Here is a 27,716-nt window from a genome sequence, read left to right on the forward strand (position 1 = left end):
ACGTGCGGCTGGTGCCACGTTTTACTAGCGATGACAGGTGACCGCAACCGAAGCCAGTGTTAGAGGTGCGGCCTCAGCAGTGCCGAACACTGGGGCCGATCGCAGCCCCCGCCCCACGAGCTCTGGCACAAGTCTGCCAGGGCACAGCTCAGCGCCCGCAGCAGCCTCCCGCCGGGGGAGCGGCGGCGGAAGGAGCGCCAGGCCCGGGGCAGCGGCGGCGGGAGGAGCTTCGCTCCCGCCCGCTCCCGCCCTCCCCCTCAGCCGGTCACGTGCAGCGGGCGGTGTCGCTCCGGGCGGGCGCAGCTCTCCCGCCCCGCCTCCGCTCCCGTCCCGTCCCATCCCATCCCGGCGGCAGCGCGCAGGGAGCGCGGTGCTCGGTGCCCATGGAGGTGGGAGCCGGCGCTGAGGCGGAGCCGCTGCTGCCCCCGCGGAGCTGGCGAGCGGGCCGGAGGCTCTGGCGGGCCGGTGCCCGTTCCGTCGCTGAGGACGGTGAGCGCCGTAGGGCGGTAGTGGCGGCGTCCCCTGGGCCCGGCGCCGCGGGCTTAGCGGGAGGCGCAGGGGGAGCCGCGGCAAGAGGCTTGCCCTCTCCCGGGAGCAGGGGGGTGGGAGCTGGGCACCGGAGGAGGAAATCCTCCGGCTTACCGAGGGGCCGACTCGGCGGGCTCTGCCGGGCGTCCCGCCGGCGTTTCGGCGGCGGCTGCTCCCGGCAGCTCCCCCGGGGCGGCTCCGAGGGACCGGCTGCGGCCACCCTGGCTGATTGAACGTGCCGAGCCGCTATCAGTGACCTCGGGCGCAAAGGCTGGAGCTGCGGCAGCCTGGCACTTGATTGTTTTAGTTAATTAATTTTAAAGATGCTGACCAGTTATTTCTCTAAGGCAGTGAAAACTAGAGGTCTGACTTGGCAGTTCCTCCAGGAAAGGCTCCTTCGCAGACCTCAGGTTCTCTGTTTTCAGGGTCTCGCATCACTTAATTGCCTGGGTATTTTTTCGGTGTCAAAAGTGCATCGAGGTCTGGGAGCGACCCTGCAGCCCCAAACGAAGCACTTCTTAAATCATCGCTAGTGACTAAGTGTCACTTGACGTGACTAAGAGTTGCAGGATAAATTGGATGTCTTCAGTAGCATGCATGGAGAATTCGTGTTTGTGTCTTTAAACGTTTCGTGGTAATTTCCTTGGCTTAGTTTTACATTAAGAACAGTTGCTTCGGTTCTGCCCTTCAAAAACCGCTGGGACCAGCCCTAGACTTGCTGTGTGCTCCAAGGACCCAAAGCTGTCCTTGCTATCCTTTTAACTAATGCTGTTCTTTTAAACAACGATTTTTTTATCTAACTGGCTTGTCATGTCTTGCAAAAGATAAGATCTTCGTTGCATGACTGTAGCTTGTCTCCTGTTTATGCTCAGCCTTTCTTGCACGGTGCCTCCTACCAGAATCAGCGCAGAACTGTGTGGTTGCTTCTGCTCGGGTGAACGCTGACATTTAAAAACTGTTTGCGGTCTTTGTAGAAAGTTGATGCTGCTGAATCATGTGGCCCACAAAACGGTCTGGGACTCAGATCAGTGCTGTTCCTGGCGTTGCTTTGGTGTCTGGAGAAGGCTGTGCCAGCACTGGGACTGTCTCTGTCTCTGTCTCGTTGTATCCCGTGCTGTGATTGCCGTCTCTTGGGAGGAGACAGTATGAAGTGCTCCTTCAACCACTTACCCTCTGTGGGAAAGTTACTCTAGCAATGTGTTTTTTCTGTCTCTAGCCCCCTTGGCTTTCCCTCCCTTTCCCCCCCCTTTCCCCTTATTTATTTATTTAGTTCCTTGTTTTAGCCCTAACTGCCTTTGCTTCTTGTTAGCTTAATTGCCTGGTCAGTTATTCAAAGGTCCTAAGTCTCTAGGTGAATGATTTGCCTTGATGATCTTACAGGGTTTTTTTCCAGCCTAAATGATTCTATGATTCTTGAATGCTCTGTGTTCCTTATGTTTGTATCTTTATGTGGGCTTCTCAGGAATGGGGTTTGAAATGTTGCACTTAGTAACAACTGGGTGCTATTTCATTTCCTTTTCTGCACTTTCACCCCTTTCTGTGTCCTGCCCTCTGATCTGTTTAATATGGCAATAATAGCTTTCAGGGTGAATTAATGAAAAAAACTTAGGTTTGGCCTTATCTGACTGGAGATTTCTGTTGGTTTTGGAGAGAAAGAGATCAACCTAAATCTCAGCACTTTAATAAAAGAGCAGTAAAAATGTCTGTCTGATTTTCTTTCCCAGCATCACTTGACTGCACACTTTCCCAAAGAATAATTTGATTGAGTCTCCTTTACAATGTGTGTTAATTAGGACTTGTCTCTGTATGAATATCCTGCTCTTGTGATAACTATTGAACTGCTATGGTAGTCTAGCTACTTAAGCTAAGTGTAAGAGACAACCTCTTCAGAAAATACAGGAAGATGTGTTTGGGATGATGGTTATTTATGGTACTTAGTGCACAGTGCTGCTGATGGAGCAAATGCGGCAGGGGTTGTCTCTCTATTTTTGTCTGTGTACCTTTGTCATGAGGACCACAGCTGTGGAGCTTCTGTTAACTAATAAGCAAGCTGTAGGGCTTTGTCCAAAATACAGCAAGTGATTCTTATTTCTTTTGAACTTCACAGGTACTGGAACTGATAATGACCTTTATATAAACCAAGCCATAGTATTTATTGAAGATGCAATACAGGTAAATATGACTTGTTTGTTAGTGACTCTGCTTCTTCCCATGTCTGCTAGGCTTTGAAATGTTTGTGTGTCCAGGCAACCTCCATATCAATCATTGTCTTGATTTACACAGCAGAAGTAGAATTCCAGATTCCTGTGGTGTGCAAGTTTCAGTCAGTTTCTGCTGAGGGGAAACATGTTTTTTCCACATAATGACGCAGATAGTGTCTTCTCTTAAAGGTTGTTAGGAGATGGTGGTTTGTGGGATGGTTTTTGTTGGTTTGGGGTTTTTTTTGAGTCTGGCTGCTGAGAGAAACTCTCTGAGCAAACCCTGCAATTTGCCTCTAAATCTGACTACTTGCCTGGCTTAAAAGCTGATAGAGTTTAAGAGTAGCTTCAAGGGAGAAGCTAGAACTCTTTTGCTTGAGCTGAACTTAGTGCCTTTGGAAGTCTTCATTCTCTCTTTGCTTCTCCTTTACTGGCCTTTACTGCAGCTTACTGGATACTATTTGATTATCTGAGCAACTGTGTGGCCTTTAGATTAAGCAAACTTAATTAAAATCTTTCCCATCACACGACTGGAGACTGCAGCTGTGGATGCTGGGGGCTGCTACCTTAATAATGAATAATTTGTGCCATAATTGGTTATCTTGTGAGACTGGAAGCGTCTCAAGGCTTGAGCTATGCTAATTGGGGTTGGGTTTATTTTAATAACTTGATCTTAGTCTTTGAGACAGGCCAAATGTCGTGTTTGAATGATCCCTTCTGCTTTCTGCCTGCAGTATCGATCGATCAATCACCGCGTGGACTGCAGGTCGCTGGGGCTTTACCGCTGGTACTATTCAAGAACTTGCCAGTGGTAAGACCTTGATATCCTTTCTTGCTTCTTTTGTGAAGGAGTAGCTCTTGATTAAAAACTTAATCAACATGTTTCTTTTTTTGTTAAATAACTAGACAACTGCTTTTATCCTTGTAAGAACTTACTGTAGGAAGCAAGTGGACCCTGTGAATGTGGACATGTGGAGCATGAGAAGATAATTGAGGTGGAGAGCAATAACTGACATGAAAGTGTGATCCTGCAGATGTCTTTTTGGAACAGCTGTAGCACTGTTGCATGAATGGACTGTTGGCATGGTTTACAGCACTGTGTGTTGGAGTTTTCCAAGTGTCTCTTTGTAATAAACAGGAGAATAGTAGGAGTACTACTGAATAGTAGCAGGATTGCTTGCTGCTGTTAGTTTCACAAGGACACCACCTAAGCCTGCTTGGTTATCAGTTACTTCATTCTAATGCAGACAGCGGCAGGCTGAGTGCTGTGTTGTGGTCTAACCTGTTTGTGTTCAGTATGATCTTACAAAGCTTGATTTGCTTCTAAGACAATTGCTTTACTGCAAGTATTTTGTTGTTGTTTTGATTTGGTTTATGGGTTTAAGGTTTTTAAACAGAATGTTAGGGGTTGGAAGGGACCTCAAAAGATTGAGTCCAACTTCCCTGCCAGACCTCGAGTAGGTCACACAGGAACACATCCAGGTGGCTTTTGAATGTCTCCAGAGAAGGAGACTCCACGACCTCTGTGGGCAGCCTGCTTCAGGGTTCTGGCACCCTCACAGTGTAAAAGTTTTCCCTTCTGTTCCCATGGCACCTCCTCTCCTCCAGCTTGCCCCTGTTGCCTCTTGCTCTGTCATTGGACATCCCTGAGCAGAGTCTGGCTCCATCCTCCCAACGCTACCCTGCACATCTTTATCACCAGTAATGAGGGCACCCCTCAGGCTCCTCTGCTCCAAGCTGAACAGCCTTAGCTCCCTCAGCCTTTTCTCACAGGGAGATGCTTCACTGCCTTCAGCATCTCTCTGGCTTTGCACTGGGCTCTTTCAGGCAGTTCTCTGAGGTGCTTCTTGAGCTGAGGGGCCCAGAACTGGACGCAATATTCCAGATGTGGCTTCACCAGGGCAGAGTAGAGGGGCAGGATAACCTCTCTGGGGACCTACTGAACGCAGCCCTTCTAATCCACCCTAGGATGCCCTTGCATTTTTGGGTTTGTACTTTTGATTTCATGTCTATCCAAACAGGATTTTGAGTTTAACCATTACTGTGATCCTGGCTTTGGCTTTCATCGAGAAGCCTTCTTCGCTTACAGTCACCTCAGATGTCCGCTACCGCCTCCCCGCCTGGGATCCTCCCTGTGGCCTGACAGAGAGCGTCGAGCTGCTTTGCTTACTGGTCTTCGTGGTTGATGTATCTGTGAAGGTGAGCTGCTGGGCAGGGATAGCCAGTGTGCCTTGTCTCCATTGTATCTTTTGGGAAGTGTCACAGGCTCATAGGATGTTAGGGGTTGGAAGGCACCTCCAGAGATCATTGAGTCCAAACCTCCTGCCAGGGCAGGACCATAGAATCTAGTGCAGGTCACACAGGAATGCATCCAGATGGGTCTTGAAAGTCTCCAGAGAAGGAGACTCCACAATTTCTCTGGGCAGCCTGTTCCAGGGCTCTGTGGCCCTCACAGTGCAGAAGTTCCTCCTCACACTGAGGTGGAACCTCCTGTGCTGTAGTTTCTATCCATTGCCCCTTGTCCTGTCCCTGGGTGCAACTGAGCAGAGCCTGTCCCCTCCTTCCTGACCCCCAGCCCTCAGATATTTATAAACATTCATTAAATCCCCTCCCAGTCTTCTTTTCTCCAGACTAACCTGCCCCAGGTCTCTCAGCCTCTCCTCACAGGGCAGTTCTCCATTCCCTTCATCATCCTCATAGCCCTCCATTGGACTCTCTCAAGTACATCCCTGTCCCCCTTGAAGTGGGGAGCCCAGAACTGGATGCAGTGTTCCAGATGGGGCCTCACCAGAGTAGAGTGGGAGGAGAACCTCTCTTGAAGGTCTCTGTACTGTTATCCAGATCTTGGATTTGCATGCTTGAGGCTGCTTTGCTATCTGACAGCTTCTCTTAAACAGGAGAAATTAGAAAGTGCAGATTTTCTGGATTAAAAACCATATTGCCTTGTTTTTGTAACCTAAGGAATGTAGATGCCTCCTGTTTGTGTGGAATAAGTGAAATACATTTTGCTAAGACTACAATGATGTTTGGCTATAAAAATATGGGGTGTGTCATAATCAAATATATCCCAGTTCATTTAAACAGAACAAAAGAAAAACAGTCATAAACTGAGCTTTCCTGTGGATATTTGCATCTGGAAAAACCTCTTTTTCTGCTGAGGAATTGACATTTTTCTTGTCTGTAAAGGATTCTATGTGCACCTCTCACTGACCTTTGTTTAGCTCTTGTAGCAAAGTTCAGTATAGTTTTGTTTGGATTTTAGGGAGCTCTGTGAGCACTCATTAAAACTACAGATACTTGGAAAACAACTGGTATTGACTTTGCTGAAACTTGTTCTGAAAATAATTTGGTTCTTTGTCTTTTCCTCTCCCCAGAGTTACTTAATTGGATGGGAAGAATTCTGGAAAAATAAATGGCTAATGGCTTATATCTTGACATTAATTGTTTCCCTGACTGATTGGATTGTATCACTGAGTTTTTTCTGCATGGAGGTAAGAACTGCTTTGTGCAGAAACAGTCAGCAACTTCGTTGTGGAGAGTGGCAGAGGAGAAGACCCCGCAAAGGGGTAGTCAGCATGGCCTGTGTGGTATATTGGAGAATTAAGGGAGGAGGATGAGATGGTTCAGTTCTGAAAATGCTGTCTCTTGGCCTGCTTGTTAGGTCTCCCCAGCAGTAAAGTTAGGTTCTTTACCATTAGTGGCCTGATGAGGCTGTTGAAGTGTGCTTTGAAAACAATTTCTCCTTGAAATTGGCACAGTGGGGCCTTGAGTAGCCTGGTCTAGTTGAGAGGTGTCCCTGCCCATGGCAGGGAGGTTGGATTAGATGATCTCTAAGGTCTCTTCCAGCCTAAGTCTTTTAGCAAGACATCCATGTGTATAAAATCTCCTTTGCCTGCACTGTGATTTCAGTGGGACAGATTCAGCTTCTGAGCACAGCCTTTGAATGTTGCATTGTTGATTTTTGTGGATGTGTGTCAGTGGGTTTCGACAAACTTGCATTAAAAGTCTTTGTGGTCTTACTCCTGTGAGAACTCAGTATCTCATCCATTGTTTTGGTTTTGTTGTGTTGGTTTTTTTCCCCCACAGACTGTGAGAATAAGAAGAATTCTTCGTCCTTTTTTTCTCCTTCAGAATTCTTCTATGATGAAGAAAACTTTGAAAAGTATCAACAGCACACTGCCAGAAATGGCAAGGTAGGAGATGGGCTGAAAAACCTCCTTGCACAGCAAGCATGTAGTTACTGGCAGTATTCTGCAGTGTGACATCTGAGCTTCTTGATGGTCTAGTGGGGCGGTTGGTGAGACCAGGTAGTGATGGAGAGAGTGTGGTGTTGATTTTTTGCTTCCTTTAACCTATAAAATTACTCTAGAGCACATGTGGTGTGACTCTATGTGACAGTGAAGGCTTTTGATGCTAGTTGAGTGGGGTTTTTTTATCCTGCATGTCTTATATACAGCCATTCTGTAAGGGAGGAACTGAGGCATCACCTGGGCAAAGCTCTGTGCTGTGCTTCTCCAAGGTAGCCTCTCAGAGGTATGGGTAGACACATATATTTGTCTTCCACTCATGAGTGCCACACAGGAAGATGCCTCTTCATTACATCTTCAGTGCTTTCACTTTTTAAATGGTTTTAGCCATATGCATGTTAAATTTTGCTGTCATGAGAAATGTACAACTGGAAACCCCACTGGTAACCAGGCAGCATGATGCCACTTTGAAAGAGATCTCTTCCTGTGATCTACAGCTTACAGAGCTCACTATCTTTGCTGGTTACTTCTTAACCAACAAGTCCCAGGAGAATCAAAGGGGTATGCAAGCTAGGATGATGTGTTTACATCAGAGGCTATAAACATGGCCCTAACTTAGTATCATAGTATCAGTCAGGGTTGGAAGGGACCACAAGGATCATCTAGATCCAACTTCAGAAAAACAAATGGTAGGATCTTTCTGGCCTCTGTCTATGCTCATGCTGAGGAGTTCTGAGCAAGTGTGGTTCTTATACTGATTGATGTTCTGTTAACTCCATAGAGCTTCTTAAAAATCCCCCTGGTTTTCTTTATAAGGCATCCTTGTGCCTTTAGCTGAAGATGGTAAGAACAAGACAAGGTTGGTATCAATGCATGTAATATGTTTTCTTTCCAACAGTGTTGTTCTACTGCTAGCTGTTCATCTATCTCTCTTTACCATGTTTGCCATGCTGCTGTTTGCTCGAACAAAGGTAACCAGTTGTGTTTATGCTTCCATAAATCCTGCTTTGTTTCCTGTCCCCCCCCCCTGTGCTCACATAGCTGCTGCATGTCTGGTTCTAGGATCAAACTGGTGAAACTTGTTTCCCCTGGAAAGGTCATGTTACTTTGCCAGACTTACTGGGATGAGTTTAAAGTCCATTTAGGGAGATTTAATGTGTGTTGTTTCTGCAAGTGTGCATTGGAAGGCCCCTCAGAACAGTGTGAGAATCTTTTCATCCTTTAGTGAAGAATTTGCTTCCTGCTCCACAGCTGAGGTCTTTCACTCTTGCTGTAAGCTGTGCCATAGGTTATTAACCCAACTTTGCTGCTCAGAGCAGCATTGGATGGTTCTGTCCTGAAATGTGCTTGTCAGCTTTGTTCATGGTCCTGCATGTTACTGGTATTGATGCCATAATCACAGGGGAGACATGAAGTGGCTGTTTATACAAGAAGCTTCTATATGCAGTTCTCCAGTTGAGCCTTTGAGTTACTTTCTCTGCTTTTGTTGAAACCTTCTGTGCTGTTCTGTGCCCAAGAACCCTAATGTTGTCCCTTTCTTGGTTTGCACACTCTCTTCTTCCCCCCCTCTTCTCCCCCTACCTTTCCTTATCTAGTTTTTTGCTAAATTTAGTTTCTTCTGTGTCTCTTATCTTTCACTCCTGGTATCCCTGGCCATGCCTTGGTAGGTTTTTGCCTGCAGTACTCTGTTTCATTTCTGAGCTCCTTGCTTGTGCCTCTGTTTTTAATCTTCCTGCTTCTGAAAAGCAAATTTGGAATTCTGTGGTGAAAACCACTTTGTGTTCCAGTGCTCTTGGTGAAGGCTCTGGAGAACAGGGCTGGTGAGGAGCAGCTGAGGGGAGTGGGGTGGTTTAGCTTGGAGAAGAGGAGGCTGAGAGGAGACCTCATTGCTCTCCACAGCTCTCTGAAAGGAGGTTTGAGTGAGGTGGGAGTCAGACCCTTTTGCCTAGTATCAGGAGGAAATTGTGCCAGGAGAGGTTTAGATTTGAGATTAGGAAGAACTTCTTTGCTGGAAGAGTGGTCAGACACTGGAACAGGCTGCCCAGGTTGGTGGTGGAGTCGCCATCCCTGGAGGTGGTCAGAAAACGTGTGGCCATGGCACTTTGGGACATGGTTTAGTGGCTGTGGTGGTCTTAGGCTGATGGTTGCACCTAATGATCTTAGAGGTCTTTTCCAAGCAAACAGTTCTGTGATTCTGCAGTGGTTCTTGAGTGGCTCTCTAACAATGAGCATCTCTGTGACTAGGATGGCCAGCAGGATAAGGAGTGGATGAAGTATTTCCGGAATTTGCCGGACTCCCTGACGTCGCTGCTGGTCCTGCTAACTACAGCCAACAATCCTGATGGTGAGCAGTCCTTCACAGCTAACTTCTGTCTGTCCTTTCAAAGAATAATAGACTAGGGTTGTCTCCAGAGTACTGTAGCCATTCTTTCAGCTGGTGGTTCTTGGTACAGCCAGAGGAAGGTCAGGTAGAGATTTGTCATGCCTGTAGTAACTTGATTCTTGCCTTTGGTGTCATTATATACGCAGTGCTCAAGTGGAGCTTTGTCAGGGCTTTAACCAGCTATCACAAATCAATAGAGGTCTCCCTTGTTCATCCTGAGCAGTAAATTCTTGTTTGCTTTTTTTTTTTGTTCAATCTGGTGCAGTGATGATTCCTGCATATTCTAAGAATCGAGCATATTCCATCTTCTTCATACTCTTCACTGTGTTAGGTGAGTTACCTCTCTTCTTCAGTCGTTGAAATGCACTTCGGCTTTGACTCTTGTGCATACCAGCTACAGAGTGGCTTCTTATTCTAGGAAAGTTTAACCATGAAGTTTTCCCTTTTTTTTTTTCCCCTCCCAGTTACTGTGTGGTGTTTTGTAGGATAATTTTCATAGAGGGTAATTTATGGGGTTTGGGTGGTTTGGGGTTTGTTTTGTCAGTAACAGATCACAGGGGGATGGATGCAGTAGAACATACTCAGACACATTTTGGAAGTCAAACACAAGAGAAATAATCCCCTTAAAACTGTGCATCTGATTTATGACATGCATTGAAATTTCTCTGAGAAACAGAGATGTATTTTAATCATCCTTACTGCCTGCTTTTCTCCAACAGGCAACTTGTTTCTGATGAACTTGCTTACAGCCATCATCTACAACCAGTTTCGAGGATACCTTCTGGTGAGTAAAGCATTCTTCATTTCTGTTCTGCTGAACAATCTGGGAGGATTTGTAGTGAGCTGAGGCAAGAGTATTTTAGAAAGCAGAGGGCAAGTAAGTGAAAGATCATCTCAGTTACTTCCAACAAGATGTACTTCATCCCAAAGGTTCAGTCTGTGGCTTTGTATTGCCATTCCAAAAAGGAGTAACTGGCTAGGAAGGAGCTAGTGGAAGGAAGGAGTTGCATGGGTGTAGTAGCTGGAGATCTGTGGAACTGGATTTATTGCCAGCAGTGATACAAAACATTCAAGGTGCACTACAGCTACTTAACACTTGGCACACAGTAAATTAGCAGAAGTAACACACTGCTAGACTAAATGTTCATGGCTGTCACACTGACGGTACACAGCTGAGTCTGTAACTGGGCTATCATCAGTCAAATCAGGAGCTGTCAGAACCAATCTGGGTCTTGCTGAAGTGCTGTCTTGAAACTGTTTAAGGTTTTTCTTTTGAGCTTGTAACTTCAGTGGTGAAATTTCAATCTTGACTTAGTCCTTCAACAGTTTCATTTCCAAATGTGTGCTTTACTTTCATCTTTGTAAAACTTCACAGCTCAGCTGTTTTTGGTGAAGCTGAGAGATGCTAGTGCTGCACAAAAGCACTGGAGTCTGACTGTGAAACCTCTGGGCTGGAAGTTAAGCTTGTTCCTCCTTGTGCCACTACAGTTGATGGCCTCTCTAGCTTGATATGAACAGCGAGCAGTTCCTGCTTGCGTGTGTTCTAACTGGGCTTCTCTCCTGCTATAGCTTCCTTCAGGTTTAGTGGCAGGGGAAACTTGGTAACTTTGACTTTGCATAAAATTTCCCCCTTATTTATAGCTGATCTTACAGTTCCTTCCTTCACCCTTATGTATAGCCTTAGAGTTCCTTCCCCTTACTTTCATACTTGTAGTTCACCCAGCCCTTCAGAGGGCTTGAGGTGGTGATGTGAAATAGCAGCTGTTCAGGTGAGCTCCAGAGAGAAGGTGAAGTTTGTTGGATAGTAACCTTGGGCAATATTACACAGAAGGAATGGCTCCATGCTCTTGAGGGTGAGTGGTGTTCAGACCTTGTATGTGCAAAGGAATTTTAGTAGTGTGTCCTCTTGCTCTATTTCTTCCCTTCTTTCTCAGTTTTTGTCTTTTTCCATGTGAGATTGTGCCATAGTGTGACTCTTAATAAGGTAGCTGAGTTTGAAAGAGGTTAAAAAACCCAAACCTGTGGCTCTGGCTCTCTTTTTGCCAGCAGACTGGAGCTGGGCAAGCTGTCTAACTCTTTGCTTTGCACAGGAGTATGGCTTTCTGTGAGCACTTGAGCTTGGCTGTTGCCATTGTCTCGAGCAGGCATGTGCCTGTGCAATCCAGGATTTCAAATAAACCATTGCCTGGATGTTTACTTGCACTCCAGAGACTTGTTTGCTTGCTTCCTTCCTTCTTGTACACGAAGTTCTTGAGGGGAGTGAGGCCTGGGGAAGTCTCCTGTTCTGATCTGTAATCACAGCTCTGGGATGTGTGCCAGGGCATCCGTATATTTTCTGACAGTACAATGTAGTGCTGCATGAGGAGCTGGGTAGCCCTACTCTTCTGGTAGGAGTGGGCTTCACTGATTTCAGCTCAAGAGTCCCTTTTAAACCATGGAGTGTCTGTCTGGAGTGTCAGAGCTGAGCCCACTATGCGGACAACCAGATCTAGTGGCTAACGACAGACTCTGCAGTGGGAAAACAATACTTTGAGTTGAACAGCTATGTCCCTTCCTGAGGCTTGCAATAAGGACTGGGCAAATCATTTGCAGGTCTGATTTTATCCCATCTAGTTAGATATTTTTTTTTTTCCTGTAGAGAGGTGTAAGTAGATTGTCTCTCCTGTGGTGTGTTTACTGTCCAGAAATCGGTTCAGTCCTCCCTCTTCAGGAGGCGGCTGGGAATCCGGGCTGCATTTGAGGTGCTGTCTTCCCTGAAAGAGACTCCTGCTAATGCACAACAGTAAGTGATGAATGTGGAAACCATTGACTATCTAAGAGAAAAGAGCAGAATTTTAGCCATCTTGTTTTGTTCAGTATATTTGCTGAGGGTCCCTCTTGGGGGGAAAAAAACGGCAGGTCTTTGCTCCTGCTATGTTGTTATCTTCTTTAATTGGATCATCATAGCACAGTTTGAGACTCTGATGGGGGTCTGTTTCTATTATGTTTCCACTTCCAATTTTCATCTACTCAAAACAAGCAAGGCTATTGGAACAGCTCTTTTTGCCATTAGGACAGGTTATCTCTTTCTGGGCCCATCCTGTTTTGTTTTAACTAGGTCGTATGTCAGCGCTGGAGCCTTACAACAAGTGCTGCAGAAAGCTGAGATGGATTCTCGCTGCAAACAAGCCATCATGAGGGTAAGAGCTTAGTCTTTATGCTGGTGAACATCAGCAGCAGCATGTGATCCAAGGATGAAAAAATGGAAAAGGCAAGACAGCTCCCACAGTCATGTGGCAGCTTTGTGTTAAAGGAAAGGGATATTCAAGCTCAGTCTAAGGCCTTGCTGCAGGTTGCATTGCGTCTCTGTTCCTACATTTCTAAGATAGTCTGAGGGTGTTGGCACTCTCTGAAGATGCACCTATTGCAGGTATTGATCTGAGTGTTTCTTTTCCTTGTGAAGTCACTGGAAATGTGCTCCTGTGACCAGCTGTCAGCTACCCAGTTTCAGAAGCTCTTTGAAGAACTAGACAAAGATGCCATTAAGCAGGTAGGTATCTGACAACATTTGATAAACGGTTACAAGTGGTCTCATGCAAAAAGAAGTGCTAGCATGCTTCTGTCAGCATGTTGAAGTGCCTTTGCCAGGCAACATATATGAGTGCTCTCTGTGTAGATTTTGTGTAACAGGAAGATTCATTACAAGTAAACAAGGACTAGGGGCTGGACTTACAGCACAGGCTTCCTGAAAAGTGCAGAGAGGATGGGGAGGCAGTGGAACAGGTTGCCCGAGGAGGTTGTGGCTGCCCCTTCCCTGGAGGTGTTCAAGGCCAGGCTGGATGAGGCCCTGAGCAAACTGGGCTAGTGGGAGGTGTCCCTGCCCATGATGGGGGTTTGGAGCTAGATGATCTTTAAGGTCTCTTCCAACTTGAAGTGTTGGAGAGGTTAGATTATCTCCTCCTTTATTGTGATGATAAATCATGTCATAATTATCAACTCATTTGCTAACCAGGAGTGCTCTCATGTTGCTAATACCTGGTGTTTGAAGATCCCTTCCTACTGCAATGTGAAAATTAACATACAGCCTTGATGTTTTGCTTTGGAAACGTTTGTTTCCCCAACTCTGAGACTGGGTGTATTTTTCTTGCATTATTATTGAAGCATTTATGCTTTGTGTTCCTTTCAGCATCCTCCCAGCCCAGGGTACCAGTCCCATTTTATGCAGAAAATGCAGTTTGCCTTTGGCCATCCCTACTTTGGCTACTTGGGGAATGTTGTAGCCCTTGCAAACATCATTTCTATCTGTGTAAGTAAAAGGGTTTTCTGTTTGTGTTCTTGCCACAAACCACAGTTCTGCTTTTGTTCCTCAGTCTGGGTTCTGGTAAGCACTTTGTGTAGTGGGTGTCCGTGTTTGGCATGCTTTAGTCGTTCAGAGTCTTAGGAGAAAATACCTGCAGTTAAATGCTTGACAAAGCCTGTGCAAAGCATTAATGACTCTGTTTGCTCACATGCTTAAAATTCTGCTTTATGCAGCAGTGAAGCAGTGGAGTCATAAGATCTTTCTCATTGTTGAAGGTTGTTTTGGTGATAGATGCAGATAAGAAGCCGTCTGAAAGAGATGACTTCTTCCTAGGGGTAAGATGCCACAGTTCCTCCTGTAGTTATTGCTGTTCCCTGAGGTGTCAATAATTCTAACTATTACTTTTATCTGGGGGGTGTGTGAAGGCTATCAATTGCTTCTTCATCCTGTACTATCTGCTGGAAATGTTGCTGAAAATCTTAGCAATGGGCCTGAAAAGATACTTGTCATATCCAAGCAACATATTCGATGGACTCCTGACTGTAATTTTGCTGGTAAGCTTTTTGTTGCCTCCTGTATTCCTGGGTTTCTTGACTGGGATGATTAGGAACTGCAACAGCTGCTGGAATTGCTTTTTACTGAGCACCAGTGTGCTGAGTTAAACAGCAACAGGGCAGTGTGGTGGTTTTCAGGGGCTTGAAAGTGTTGATTCTCTTGGAGGTTCCCTTTCTGCAGAGAGCTTTGTTGTTTTTAAATTGATGAAGGCTGAGCTTTCTTAAGCAACCTTTTTAATGTCATTTGGAAGCATTCATCTCTTGGAGTAATTGCCTGAGGAATTCAGTTACTTAGCTGAGAATCATTTCCTTTCTATACTGACAGAAAAAAAGCAAAGGTGGAAGATTATTCTCATTATTTAGTAGAAGCCTGGAACCCCTCAGGCTGATGGAGGCTTGCTCACAGTTAATGTAACTCACCTCCTTTATGTGTCACCATTGGATGATGCTGGATTTGGGGTTTACCTAGTCACCACCATTTCAGAGCTTTAAAGTGAGTCAAATTAGTGTCTTTAAGCTCTTGAAAATGTTTCCTGTTGAGAAATTGACTGACTTTGTAATTCTGAGTTTCAAAAAATAAGGTTTTGACTTTTTTTTTTCTTCCCCCTTCCCTAACTGGAGGTTTTGGAGATTGCAACTTTTGCTGTGTATGGATTTCCTCATCCTGGTTGGTAGGTGATCTCTGACTACTTGTTGCCCTTTGCTCAGTGCCTGGGGTGGGTGGGGAAACACACACACACATGTTCATGCATGCTGATGTCATTGCACTGTCATTGACAGCCCAGTCCATGATTTACCAACCTAGTAGAGTTTCTCCTCCTTGTAGTCACAGGAATGGGAATTTGGTACACCATGCACAACCAGCTACCATCCTTTTGCAGGATCAGATTGTCCATAAACTTAGGGCAGTTCCTAACCAGCTGGTGAAGCCCCTTCAACCCTCTGTGGGGACTGAAGCTTGAGGTTTTTTGTTCTGTGAAACTGACTAGGAAAGTTGCCATGGACTTAAAGTGTTTCTGTATATTGGAGTAGCAAACAGTTGTATTTTAATATACTGAAGTTCTTCCAGTTCTTGGGCAACCATCCTGAGCTCTTCTTTCTGTTGTTATTGAAAGCAAAAGTAACTGTTTTCTCTCTTAAAAATGAAAACTGCCACCAAACCAAGAGGAAAGCAAAGGACTTGGAAGATCTGGTGAATCTTACTTTCAGGAGTGATTCATGACCCAGGCTGATACTTGGGTATTTTATCCAAGCTCACACTTAAGACAGTGGTTTGCCCATATTGTCCAGGATATTTGTCATGCTGCCATCCAGAAGTTATCTGTAATTCACACTGGTATCTGTGAAGAGACCTGGCAGACCACCTGGCTTAAACGCTGCTTGTACTGCTGTCACTCCTAGGTTGGACTTGATGATCTCTGAGGTCTTTTCCAGCCTTGGTGATTCTATTCTATGATTCTCTGAAAAGCATGACTACTGAACAACCTTGCTTCTGACTTCTTGAGGACCACATCACCAAAGGCTTTTGGTAGATCCTCCTAAAGCAATGCTCTCCAGGCTGAACAAGCCCAGTTCCTCCAGCTTCTATGTTGTAGAGCAGGTTCATCAGCCCAGCCCCTGACTGACTTACTGGCCCTTTGCTGCAGTTTGTTCCTTTCTTGTATTGAGGATTCCCATGCAGTGTTCTGGTCAGTCACAAGTTATAAAGAGTGGTTTCAGGAGGAAATAAATCTCCTTTTGTTGCTTCTTTTTCTTCTTTTTCAACTTGCCTTGGCTTTTGACCAAAAGTTGAGGGGAATCTACAGTTACCTGCAGCTCAGTGCAGTCACCTGTGTCTCTCTGTCATGGGCTGGTTCACTGATTTGGTCTGTTCTTTTGCCTAGGAGACCTGAGCTGATGGGCTTGCTGTCCCTATGGGATATGGTGCGCCTGGTGAACATGTTAATCGTGTTCAGGTTCCTGAGGATTATCCCTAATATGAAGGTAATTATTCAGCTCTTCTGCTTCAGCTTGCACCCTTTGCTCCTGAGCAGAGCCTGGCTTGCTCCATCCTCCTGACACTGCCCTGCACATCTTGATCACCAAGAATGAGGGCACCCCTCAGGCTCCTCTGCTCCAAGCTGAAGAGCCCCCAGCTCCCTCAGCCTGTCCTCACAGGGAGGTGTTCCACTGCCTTCAGCAGCTTTGTGGCTCTGTGCTGAACTTTGAAGCAGTTCCCTGGGGTCCTTCTTGAAGTTCTCAGAGGTGGCAGGGAAGTTCTGTTGATGCTGATGTTCTGAAGTGGGCAAATGCATCCAGAAACATTTGTGTAGTGTAGCAATCTTTATAAGATGACTCACTTCCCCCTGTTATAATCTTACTGACCATAGCCCTTTCAGCCACAGTGCCTGTGTGTATGTAAAACTTAGCATGATGTGTGTTTATGCAGAGGACTACAGCACTGATCATTCTTTTTAAGCACCCTGTGGAAATGTCACTGTCTCAGAGATGTTCTGCATTTAGATGCAGCTGACTTGCCTGGCTGGTATTTCTTTGGCCTTCTAGGAAAATCTGATATGCTTTGCAAGTGGGGTGAATGTCATGCATATACAATTCTGCTTTGTTTTTAGTTCATGGCTTTGGTTGTTACTACACTGCTGGATTTGGTCAAAAACTTGAGAGCCTTTGCAGGGATCCTTGTGGTAAGTCGTGATGCAAGGTTGTCTTTTCCTTTCTTGTAGTGAATGGAATAATAGGGGTATGTAAACAAGGTTCTTTGACAGACATCATCAGCTGGAACACTTCACCTTCACAGGATCACAGAATGGTAGGGGTTGAAAGGGACCTTGAAGGACTGTCAAATCCAACCCTCCTGCCAGAGCAGGATCACCCAGGGCAGGTCACACAGGGATGCATCCAGGCAGGCTTTGAATGTGTCCAGAAGAGGAGACTCCACAGATTCTCTGGGCAGCCTGCTCCAGGGCTCTGGCACCCTCCCAGGGAAAATGTTTCTTCTTATGTTCCTATGGAACCTTCTCTGCTCCAGCTTGCCCATGTTTCCCCTTATCCTATCATTGAACATCACTGAGCAGAGCCTGGCAGCCTGTCTTACATTGACATGGAACCTTACATTGACATGGAACCTTCTTCAGCCCATTCTTCTCTAGGGCATGTCTTGCAAAGCTCCAACAAACTTCTGTTTCCTGAGGGGTTGCACACAGTGACAGTTTCTCATTTGTCAGTTTCCTTTAGGAGTGCCTCTGAAAGATTGATTGAAACTTCCTCAGAGTGCTTGCCTCAGGCTGGGTACTCTAATTTCAAATACAAATTCATGCAATGTTTCAAATAGCCTGCTTTTCCTTCTCCTGGCTTGCTTAGGCTCAGTTAAATAGCAAAACAAGTGTAAAATTGTTTTCAGTTAAGAAGGTCTTGAGATGGCATGTTTGGACATGAGTTTTGCAAGCCTCTGCAGTCCTGGTTGAGGTATGTCTGTGAGAGCCTCTGCTCTGACACCTGTGATTAAAGGGTGATCAGAGTGAGTGATACCAGTTACAGGAATCTTCCATTTCTCAACCCTTGAGTTTCTGGCTTTGCACTCATTGTGTTCCTGGGTCAGCTAAGAAGTGCCTGGATAGGTTGCTGTTGTGTTTAGATGGTTTTTAGGCTACCTTAATTTAAGGCAAGGGTTAGAGAGCAGAGATTTGCTGTGTGCTGGGTATTGTCTGAAAAGTTGTGCTAAGCTACAGACTTACCATGCAGTCTGCCCAGAATATCTGGTTTTGTTGTTAGTCATCTCTGCTTTTATCTGTGGGGAGGGACCTTAAGTTGCAGCCTGGAAAGGTTTCTGCTGCAGTTTGAAATGAAGGTACCGGGTCAGGCAAAGCTAAGTTGGTGACAGCTTTGTGCTGTACATGTCACACTTGCCACTGGCAGCTACTCTTGAGGAATACTTTGGGAGTGCAGGAAGTTGGAAGTTAGCCTTTGCAGGTGAAGGTGCATCCTAGGAGCCTGAATGCCAATCTTGTGCATGCCAGGAACAGATTTAGGAAGACCTTTTCATGGCTCAAGTCGTTGCTCAGGGCAATGCATCTAAAGGCTGACTGCAGCTTTGTTCTCCTTGCTTGTTCTTGGTTAAGCACAAACACTGTGCTAAAGGGGCACACATTTGGTTCTCATCTCTGTCAGAGGCTGGTAGGGTGTGTTATGGATGGGTGGAGAAGATAGTGATTGATATTGCTGCTGAATCTGACAGACCCCCTACATCAGAGCCCTGGGATAGAACAATGATGGGGAGCAAGTCATTCAGGACCCCAAAGCTATGTTGCCCCAGGCATGGCTGCACCAGGGCTGTTGTAGCATTCTGCTAGAAGCTCTTTCTAATTCCTGAAAGACAAAGATGGTAGGAGCCCTCTAGTAATAAGCTTGGTGTTGTTTTTAGTTGTTGTGTTAGTATTTCAATGTGTTGTCCCTACCCAGATACGTAAGACATGAAGCTCAGTAGGAGGTCTGTGCCTGCTGCTGCTTGTCCTTAACTCCTTGAGTGTGGACTCAAGTTTTGCACCAGTTGTGAGGCAAATCTGCCATGGTGGTGGCCACTTGCACAAGTTTCATTTGCTCTTACTCGAGGTTGTATGGAAGCTGTCATGAGCTTCTAGTGTGGTGACTCTGACTCTGTGACCAGCTGATGCAGAACATCTTTCCTAATGTTAGCCTGGAAGAGATGCTGGTAAAATAATGTAACAGATTAGCTAAGTTCTCAGGCAGTGTGTGCTTTAAAGATCTTTTTCAAAGGAAAAAATGGGAGTTTTCTGCCAAGCCAGGTACCCCATCTCCTGGTAGGCAGGGGAACATCAGCTTCGGCTCGTCCCAGTAGTGTTCAAAGTCACAGTATCACCAAGGCTGGCAGAGACCTCAAAAATCATCGAGTCCAGCCATAGGCCAGGACAGTTTGTCTTTCACTCCTCTCAGACATCCCTCTTGGGTCTGTTTTGTTGCAAAATACAGGACTAGGACTACTGGCATCTTCTTCTGAAGACTTGGCTTGTTCAAGTCATCCTAGGACAAATGGCTCTTTACTCCGAGTTGTGGGTTATTTCTAGAGCAATCTTTCTCCCCAGGCAACTGCTGAAGACTGAAAGGTGTCTCTTTGAAAAGAAATCTGCATTTCTAGCCAGTAAAAACCAGAAGGTCCAATATCCTTCATGGCTTTGAAAACTTTAGACTAGTAGCACTTTTTTTTTTCCCTAAAGGAGCTGCTGGTGTAGTGTAAAATCCTGAGATGGTTTTGTCCCTTCAGTTGGTTACTAAAAGTTTTTCTCTGACTCTAGCAGAAAGCTCCCCAGATATTTAGATGGATTCCTTTTAAATCCAGGTACTGTTTCCTGGGTTTCTTCTCTCACTCCCTGTTCTAAAGCATTGCTCAGCATTCTGAGGTGCATGGAAGTGAAGCAGTTCATAAACTGATTTGGTGCATTTTAACAACTGAAAATTAAGCAGAACATTAAAACACTGAGAGCAAACAGTTAAGTAATAGAGACACTGAGAAGTATTTTCTGTTTGATAGCTTCAGGCATTGCTCTTGCTGAAATTCCTTTAGCTGTGGTGTTACCATGAATTCCGTGTTAACTGCATTGCTTTATCTCTCTCTCTCTCTCTTCAGTGAGAGAAATACTCCAAACTAATCCTTCCTTATATTCTTTGCAGGTGGTTTTCTATGCCTTTGCCATAACTGGCATCATGCTGTTTAAAGGTGCTGTTGTGCCCTTGGGAAACACCAGGTAACATTCTAAACATCACAGCCTGCTTTTCAAAAGCATCTGCAAGTTGGTACCTCTGAGCTGGTTGTGGTTGGGGTTTTTCCTCCTGTTCTTGGAGCCATGTTAAATCACCCAGGCTTTTTTTCATCTCTTGCTGCTTCTGTGTCAAAATTGCAGGAATGCTTGTCTGTAAGTTGAGTTTTCACCCTGCTGTAGCTTAGATAATGTCCTTTGCTTTCTGCCCATATGAAATACTTGGTTTTAAGGCATAGTGTGTAGAAAGTTAGGCTCACATTAGCCTTTCATCCCCTTCCAGTGCTATCAATACAACATATGATAATGGCACGCTGCAGTGTGGGACCTATGAGCAGCTGGAATATTGGCCCAACAATTTTGATGACTTTGCTGTGAGTCTGACTCCTTTGATGGAATCTGTCCCTCTTGCCCTCTGCCTTCCCCTCAGTTTCTGGAGCTTAAGCATGTGATGCAGACATTCAACTCCCGTTCTCCTCCCGTTCTTAGGCAGCAGTGGTGACTCTCTGGGATGTGATGGTGGTGAACAACTGGCAAGTCTTTCTGGAAGCATTTTCAAGATACTCAAGCCCGTAAGTAGCAGGAGTAATACTTGAACCATATACATCTAGCTTGGGAGGTAACTAAACAGGCATAGTTCCTACCATCTGTGGCTCTGTGATCCTCTGAGAGGGCTGCTGCTTGCCTTTCTGGGCTTGATTCAAAAGGTATATAGGACACAAACTTAATACTTCATGGCCATTCTTTAACTGATGTAACCTGATGGTTGGCCTAGTGCTTGGTGGATGCCCTGAAATCTATTGTCACATGTACAAGGGATTGGAAACTGGCTTGGTAGTTATCTTGTTCCAACAAAGAAGGAATGACTTAAGTCATTGCTACATGTATGGGGTGGGTGGCTCTTGCTGTGGAGCCAGTCTCACAGGAATGAGATCTTAGTGAATGACTGTAATTAATTTTGGGCTGCTTCTGCATTTTCCCTGTGGCTGGAGAATTTTTTGTAGGCTTAAATCCTGGGGCATCTCTTTCATTTGTGTTTATTGGAATTTTGAATGAAGTGCATAGCCTCTGGGTTGAGCTGTCCCAGGGACTCTTGGCTGCTTAACCCAGGATGGTGGTTAAGCTGTGGAATGCTCTGGTGCAGGCTGTGGTGTGTCATTAATGCTTGGTGTGGTCTGGTGAAGGCTGGACAAGTCATGGAAGAGAAATTCATTGGGCTCTGTAGTGGATGGAAGCTACCTCTAGCTACTGAAATCTCTGAACTGCAAATGCTTGGAGATGGGGGGGAGCACTTAGGGGGTGGCATGATAAGTGTTTTGCACTCTTCTGCTTTTGACTACTCTCAGCAGGTACTAGCCTAACTGGAACTTTTGCTGAGGTCCAGTAACACTTCTGGTAGGCTGATTTTCTGTCCTCCCAGAGTTCATTTAGGTGTGATCAGTGGGAGGAGTGAGTCTAACTTCAGGAAAGGCTAAGAACTTTTATTTTCTTTTCTTTGGGTCCAGCCCTACTTTGAGATGAAGTACTAGTATTGCATTCAAGGGAAAGCCCAGTTTTGTGGCTCTCTTTAGTCACTCTCAGGCTTATGTGTTTTTTTTACTGCTTACTGTACTTATTGTCTGTTAATCTGCTCTGCAGGTGGGCAAAGATCTATTTTGTAGCCTGGTGGTTGATCTCCTCTGTCATCTGGGTTAATCTCTTTGTGGCTTTACTTCTAGAGGTAAGGAAATGTATTTGTTTGGTATCAGATCCTGTAGACAAGTTCTAATTTCTGTGTGAAGTGAAATAAAAAAGAACAGATAACAGTGTGTTTGCTTTGTGTCTGCTTAATTCATCTTTCTCTTTGGCACCCTTCCCTGGAGATTTTGAGGAAGCATTCTCTTTTTCCTGGACAATTTTGTGTGCAGCTTTGTCAACAAGTCTGGTTGCATTTATTTGCTGAGTATATTTGTCACTGTAGCTCCCTCTACGAACATGAGAACTATTTTATGTGTTGTAGAATTGCTTGTCTCTGGTACATTTGACTTCAGCCTTAGTTATTCAGGCTGCAGGCTTTTTGCAGTTGGATTTGTCAGCAAATGAAGTTAACACTCAGAAAATGAACATTTTAGTTTTATTTGGTTGTCCTGTGTTTCTTCACACCACAATCTGAGTTATTACCCTTAGTGAGTACCACCCTAGGAGGCTGGAACAATTTAGTGATTTGGAAGAGATGATCTCCTGGAGTTTTTTGAAGAAGCTGTAGCTAAGCAATGTCCTGAAGAATATTTAGTCCTGCTGGTGTCTCATGTATCCATACTTCTCTGCAAACCCAAATGCTGCTTGGATTTTTAAGGGTGAAAGGAACATTAATTATAGCCATCTGCTCCAGCTTAATCATTGCAGACTTCTAAGTAGTGGAAGGAATTGAGTACCTGTAGAGGGCACTTCACCCCATCTTAAAAACCAGGACAGGAAAACTTCCTTTGGAGATGCTCTTGTTGTTGACCTCATTGAGATCTGAAATCTGATACTGGTAGGCAGGATGGTGAACTTTTAGACAGAAACATAGATATAAGTCTCATGCTGAGCTTCAGTCTTACCCATGAGTGTGTCAGAAAATACTTTCCATTGCAGCTGGAGGCCAATCCTATGAAGTCTTCTGCGTGCTGACTTCTGCATGGGTCTGGCCAAAGCTTGCTGTAAGAGCCAAGATGCTGCATTCTGTAGCAGGCTGTCATTATTTTTCTCCCTTTTTTCCCTTTGCCTGAACTGTCTCTCTACACCCTGGTATTGATTTGTCAGAGTAATTAAAAATGGATGATGGAATGTGACAGAAGTAGAAGCAGAGTTTAAGTGGTGATGCCTGGACTACGTTTATTTATTGCATGGTTTTTAAAGAGGGGGAAAACATAAAGCAAGTGAACTCCTGTGGGTAGTTCACACAGTCATCTTGGGGAGGCAGTCCTTCCTCAGAGCAGCAGGTCTGTCTTCTACTCTGCTGTTCTTTCAGTGTGTGATGAGAAAGTTCATTTATACCTGAACCGCAGGTTTGAACAAGGTGGTGACCTGCAGGCAGTAAATATGCTGATGCCTGGAGAAATCACCGCTCTGATGCACTGCCTTAAAAACAAACCTCACCCCACTCCCAAGCCTTAGTCACAAACATGTTGACCTGATGTAACCTCTTTTCTGATGTCACCAGAAGTAGCCTTTTTCCTTTTCTCCTGTGCCCTTCAGAACTTCATTCACAAGTGGGACCGTCGCTGCCATCGAGCATCTCTCTCGGATGTCGAGTACCAGAGGACAGTTGAGCTGATGTTCAGGTGAGCTGAGGGGGGCTTGGCAATCAGCCTAGTGTGCTGGGAGGGGAAAAGGCTTGGCTTCTGTTTCCTCCCTCTGAAGCAGCCTGGTTTATCTGTTAGTTTGGAAAAATTCAGGACTTGCTGTAGTTAGGCCAGTTAGTTAGCTATAAGCTGACTTGGTAGCCTCCCTTTATCTGCCCCCTGCCCATAGCCTGCTGCAAGCCGACTTGGTAGCCTCCCTTTATCTGCTCTCTGCCCATAGCCTGCTATAAGCTGACTTAGTAGCCTCCCTTTATCTGCCCTCTGCCCATAGCCTGCTATAAGCTGAGTTGTTAGCCTCCCTTTTATCTGCCCTCTGCCCATAGCCTGCTATAAGCCGACTTAGTAGCCTCCCCTTTATCTGCCCTCTGCCTGTAGCCTGCTATAAGCTGACTTGGTAGCCTCCCCTTTATGTGCCCTCTGCCCATAGCCTGCTACAAGCCGAGTTGGTAGCCTCCCCTTTATGTGCCCTCTGCCCATAGCCTGCTATAAGCCGAGTTGGTAGCCTCCCCTTTATCTGCCCTCTGCCCATAGCCTGCTATAAGCTGACTTGGTAGCCTCCCCTTTATCTGCCCTCTGCCCATAGCCTGCTACAAGCCGAGTTGGTAGCCTCCCCTTTATCTGCTCTCTGCCCATAGCCTGCTATAAGCCGAGCTGGTAGCCTCCCCTTTATCTGCTCTCTGCCCATAGCCTGCTACAAGCCGAGTTGGTAGCCTCCCCTTTATCTGCCCTCTGCCCATAGCGTGATGAGTTAAGAGGTGTTGGGGGCAGGAGGGGACAGGACTGTGCTGAGAGGAAGAAAAGGGAAGATGAGAAAAGTGATGCAAGTTCTTGGCTTATGATAAAGTTGTGGGTGGTGAGTTGATACTTGATGATCATGCACAAGTGGAACTTCTGGTGCACGTTGGATATTCAATAGTAGCGCTGGGAGCATGTTCTCATTTGGGAGCTTTTTCAGGAAAACAAATCTACTGACCTTCAGTTGGATTGTACTGTGTGCAGGAAATTGCTTCCCTGCTGCTTGTGGGAAAACAGCTGCTGGTTTCCATGACACATCTGTAAAGGATGGATCACTTGCAAGTAGATGCATCTTTAGGGAGCATCAACTTATTGTAACTTTAATTCCTCCTTTTGTTCTTGAAACCAGCACAAGTTACATCTCGCTATCTGCACTGCAGAAACAAATGCTGAGAAGTTCCCTTTGCTGTCCCTGACAACTTGTGGCTTTTTTTCTTTGTAGAGATGTTCTGGAAGAACCCACAGAGGAGGAGCTGATGGAAAAACTGCAGCAGCACCCACACCTGCACTTGTGTAGGTGACTGGTGGGAAGGACTGAGTTACTTAGACCTCTGTTTTCTTGAGGTTGTCAGCTGGAAGAAACTGAATGGATTTTCTGTGAGGTGCTGTTAGGAGAAAGCAGGACAGTGTGCAAGGTTTTGCTTGGCAATTCTCTGCAGATTTTGTGGTGTGTTTTTTATTTTGGGGTCATATCTTTTTTTTTTTTGGGGGGGGAAAAAAAGATTTGAGTCCTGCTACTTGGACTTGATTTTAAGTTGCAATTTTAGAGGGATATTGAAGCTGTTATTTTTATAAACTTGATAGCAGAATGTGCTGTTTTTTCCCTTTTTGTTTTTTTTCCTTTTAAGCCAGGAAAGTGTATTTAAAATGACTGCACTTTAAAACATGAACTTTCTAATCACTAAGCCTGCTACTGTTTTCAGCACAAAAAACTGGAACTGCCTTTTCTGGTGGGTGAGTGTAGCCAGGGCTGTGCCCTGCAGTTCATGAATGGATTAGGCAGGACCAGAACTAAGTCTTTAATCTTTTTTTTGTAGTGAGAGTTGAAGCACTGTTTTTATTGCAATGTGACACCAGCAGATCTTAACCAAATTTTCAGGAGTTAATCATGTCAGAACACAACCAATTTCAGCTGACACAGGGCCTGCCTACTTCACACATCCTCTCTTTTTGTTTGGTTTTGGTCTAGGGTTCATGCTGGTTGCATCACGCAGGTAATGTTGAGAGCAGTTCTAACTTTGAATGGAGCAATTGCACTGATGGTTTTCAATGTGGTAAAATCAAGCTCCCCTTCAGAGTAAACATTCTCATGTTGCTTTTTAGTGAACCTCTTCCTTTTACTTGCTTCCAAGTCCTGTTCTACACTGTATCATATTCCGCAGGAAAGCCGAGGAGAATGAACTTTGGCTGGAGCATTGCACTGTAATCAGTGTGAGTCTTCCACTTCAAGGGAGAGGGAGGGGGGAAAAAAGAGAAAGCTGAAATGGGCTAATCAAAGCACTTAGCAGTTCACATTTTCATTCAGGTCTGTGGGATTTGAAAGTGCTCAACCAGTATTGCAAGGCCACATTCTTCTATGGCTTAATGACCACATGCTGTATACCACTAACTTTCACCTGGGTCATACTTGGGGTAAATAATGGTGTCAATAGAGAGCTAACAGTAAGCCATGTTCCCAAGCTTTTTATTATCCTTTAGTGTTCCTCTGAAGAGGAGGTTTTGTGTGAAGCTTTGTCACATGACTAGTAAATCACTGTGAAGAACAGAATCAATCCTAACTACTACTTCTATATGTAAAAATGAAACCACCCTTTGGGGTGCTGCCTTGGCATTGAGACACTTTGTCACCAAAACAGACATCATTGTGGTCATCCCTGCATTGACAGAGGCTTGGGGAAAGTAACTGGCTGTAAACCACTGCTGTGATTTGCAAGTCACCTCATTCTCTTTTTTTTGAACAGCAGAATATTTTGTGGCAGTGCCAAGCAGTCATCTTCTATACTTTTCTTTCCCTTTTCCCCTTATTTGTCTTTTCTTTCCTTCCTGCAGAAGGGAGAGGGAAGTAGCTGGGCTGATGGTGCATTTGAGCTCCAGAGCATATTTCTGCCTGGTTGCCTCACTGTTTGGAAGCTGTGTAGTGCTGCTTCTCTGTTTCTTTATTTTGTGCTTATCTTTTCCCTGTGCTGTGGAACAAAATAAGCATTGTGGCTTGCATGTGTGAAACTCGTCTGAAGCAAGCTCTGAGCTACTGCTGCAGTCTTTCTTTACTGCTGTAATTTTGCCTTTTAAGCCATGGTCTTGCCTGTGGTCACTCTCTTGTTTCTGTTGCAGAGTGATCCACCCAGTAACTCACTTGCACAGGTCTCAGTGGCATTACCATGCTGATTTTCAGTCATGCACTTAGAACACACATTGTGGCAGGCAGGTACAAGCATCAGCACACAGTTTTTCTAGACCTGAGGTTTTGGTTGGTATGGTTTTATGTCAGGATGCTTTCTGCTCCCTCTAGCACAATGCAATCACTGCCTCTGATTTATTGGCACTTATTAATGGAGGTTCAATGGTCTTATTTTACCTTTATACTGGGGAAAAAAAGTGTTTTTTTCCACTTTTCTGATTACTTGAAGTAGCTTTGCCTTGCCAAAAAGGAAGTGGCTGGTTCTTAGGAGCCTGCAGGTTTAATGTCGTCTTGTTGTTGTTGTTGCCTCTTAAGGTTATTTGGGTTTGGGTTTTTGTTTTTGCCATCGTATTCCACTATAATCTACCAAAGCAACACAAATTGGTGTGGGATGATCATGAACACCACAAGAGTCTCCATTATGTAGTCTTTGCATCTGGACAAATGTGAAGAAGGCTTTCTGAAGGGAATGGTCTTGTTCTTCCTTCACATTTTTGTAACTGATGGAAAGCTTAACTAGAATTGAACACAAAATTGTGGTACCTGCTGTCAGTTGTACTGCAAGATGAAAATGACCACAAGTTTCATGCAATAATTGTCCAAATTGTGGAAATGAATGTATGGAAGTGGGTAAAACTTGAAGTGTGCATTATTAAAGAAAGTTCCTTTGTAAAATATGAGAATAACTGGGGTGCTGAAATGATTCTTGTGGTTTGGGTTTTGCCCTTCTCCCTGCTATTCCCACAGTCACAGGGTGGTAGGGGCTGGAAGGGACCTCAAGAGATCATGGAGTCCACTGACCTGTTGATGTTCTCTAATCTCTGTGTGCTGATTTTGGGACAAGTTGGAGTTTGAATTTCAGGCAAAAGAGTTGCTAGATGCAAAGGATGCTTCCTTAACTGAGCCCTCTATGTGGGGAGGTCACAGACTCCCCTTCCCTTGACTGCCCTTTTGGGAAGGGTTTGACAGTCACCTGCTGCAGCTTTCTCTGGATGTTTGTGAACCTGCCGCTCCTTGGTGATGCTTCAGCTGGTCCCTGGGATCCTGTCCCGCCTACTTCTCTGTGCTTTCACTGGAGAGAATTCCCATGGCTGTAACAAACCTTGCTTTTGTTGTTGCAGCATGTGCTGTAAGCTAATGGCTTACAAATGTGGACAGCACGCAAGCCGTTCACAGGCAGGGACAGCAAAAAGCCTTCCGCTCCTTCAGCTTCCCATCGTAAACAGGAAGATGAGATTTG

At 45.2% G+C, this 27,716-nt stretch overlaps 1 protein-coding gene across 2 annotated transcripts; it reads left to right on the top strand.

Annotated features, from left to right (window-relative positions):
• Positions 1-347: 347 nt before the first annotated feature.
• Positions 348-24,979, top strand: TPCN2 (two pore segment channel 2). 2 transcript variants are annotated; one of them, XM_068148395.1, is made up of 25 exons: positions 348-489; positions 2,636-2,700; positions 3,461-3,537; positions 4,748-4,925; positions 6,101-6,217; positions 6,813-6,919; positions 7,872-7,944; positions 9,218-9,317; positions 9,622-9,687; positions 10,076-10,140; positions 12,041-12,138; positions 12,454-12,535; positions 12,799-12,885; positions 13,522-13,641; positions 13,911-13,970; positions 14,061-14,189; positions 14,811-14,860; positions 16,073-16,172; positions 16,799-16,870; positions 19,872-19,945; positions 20,241-20,331; positions 20,447-20,529; positions 21,596-21,677; positions 23,177-23,262; positions 24,521-24,979. In XM_068148395.1, exons 1-25 carry the CDS (start codon positions 384-386, stop codon positions 24,597-24,599), a joined length of 2,247 nt encoding a protein of 748 aa, XP_068004496.1. In that variant the 5' UTR covers positions 348-383; the 3' UTR covers positions 24,600-24,979. The 2 variants fall into 2 exon arrangements, with proteins under 2 accessions (XP_068004496.1, XP_068004497.1); XM_068148396.1 differs by having other exon boundaries at positions 6,858-6,919.
• Positions 24,980-27,716: the final 2,737 nt, after the last annotated feature.

The sequence above is a fragment of the Melanerpes formicivorus genome, unplaced genomic scaffold, assembly GCF_026170545.1.
Source record: "Melanerpes formicivorus ecotype bairdi unplaced genomic scaffold, bMelFor1.0.p_v2 SCAF_16, whole genome shotgun sequence".
Lineage (NCBI taxonomy): Eukaryota > Metazoa > Chordata > Aves > Piciformes > Picidae > Melanerpes > Melanerpes formicivorus.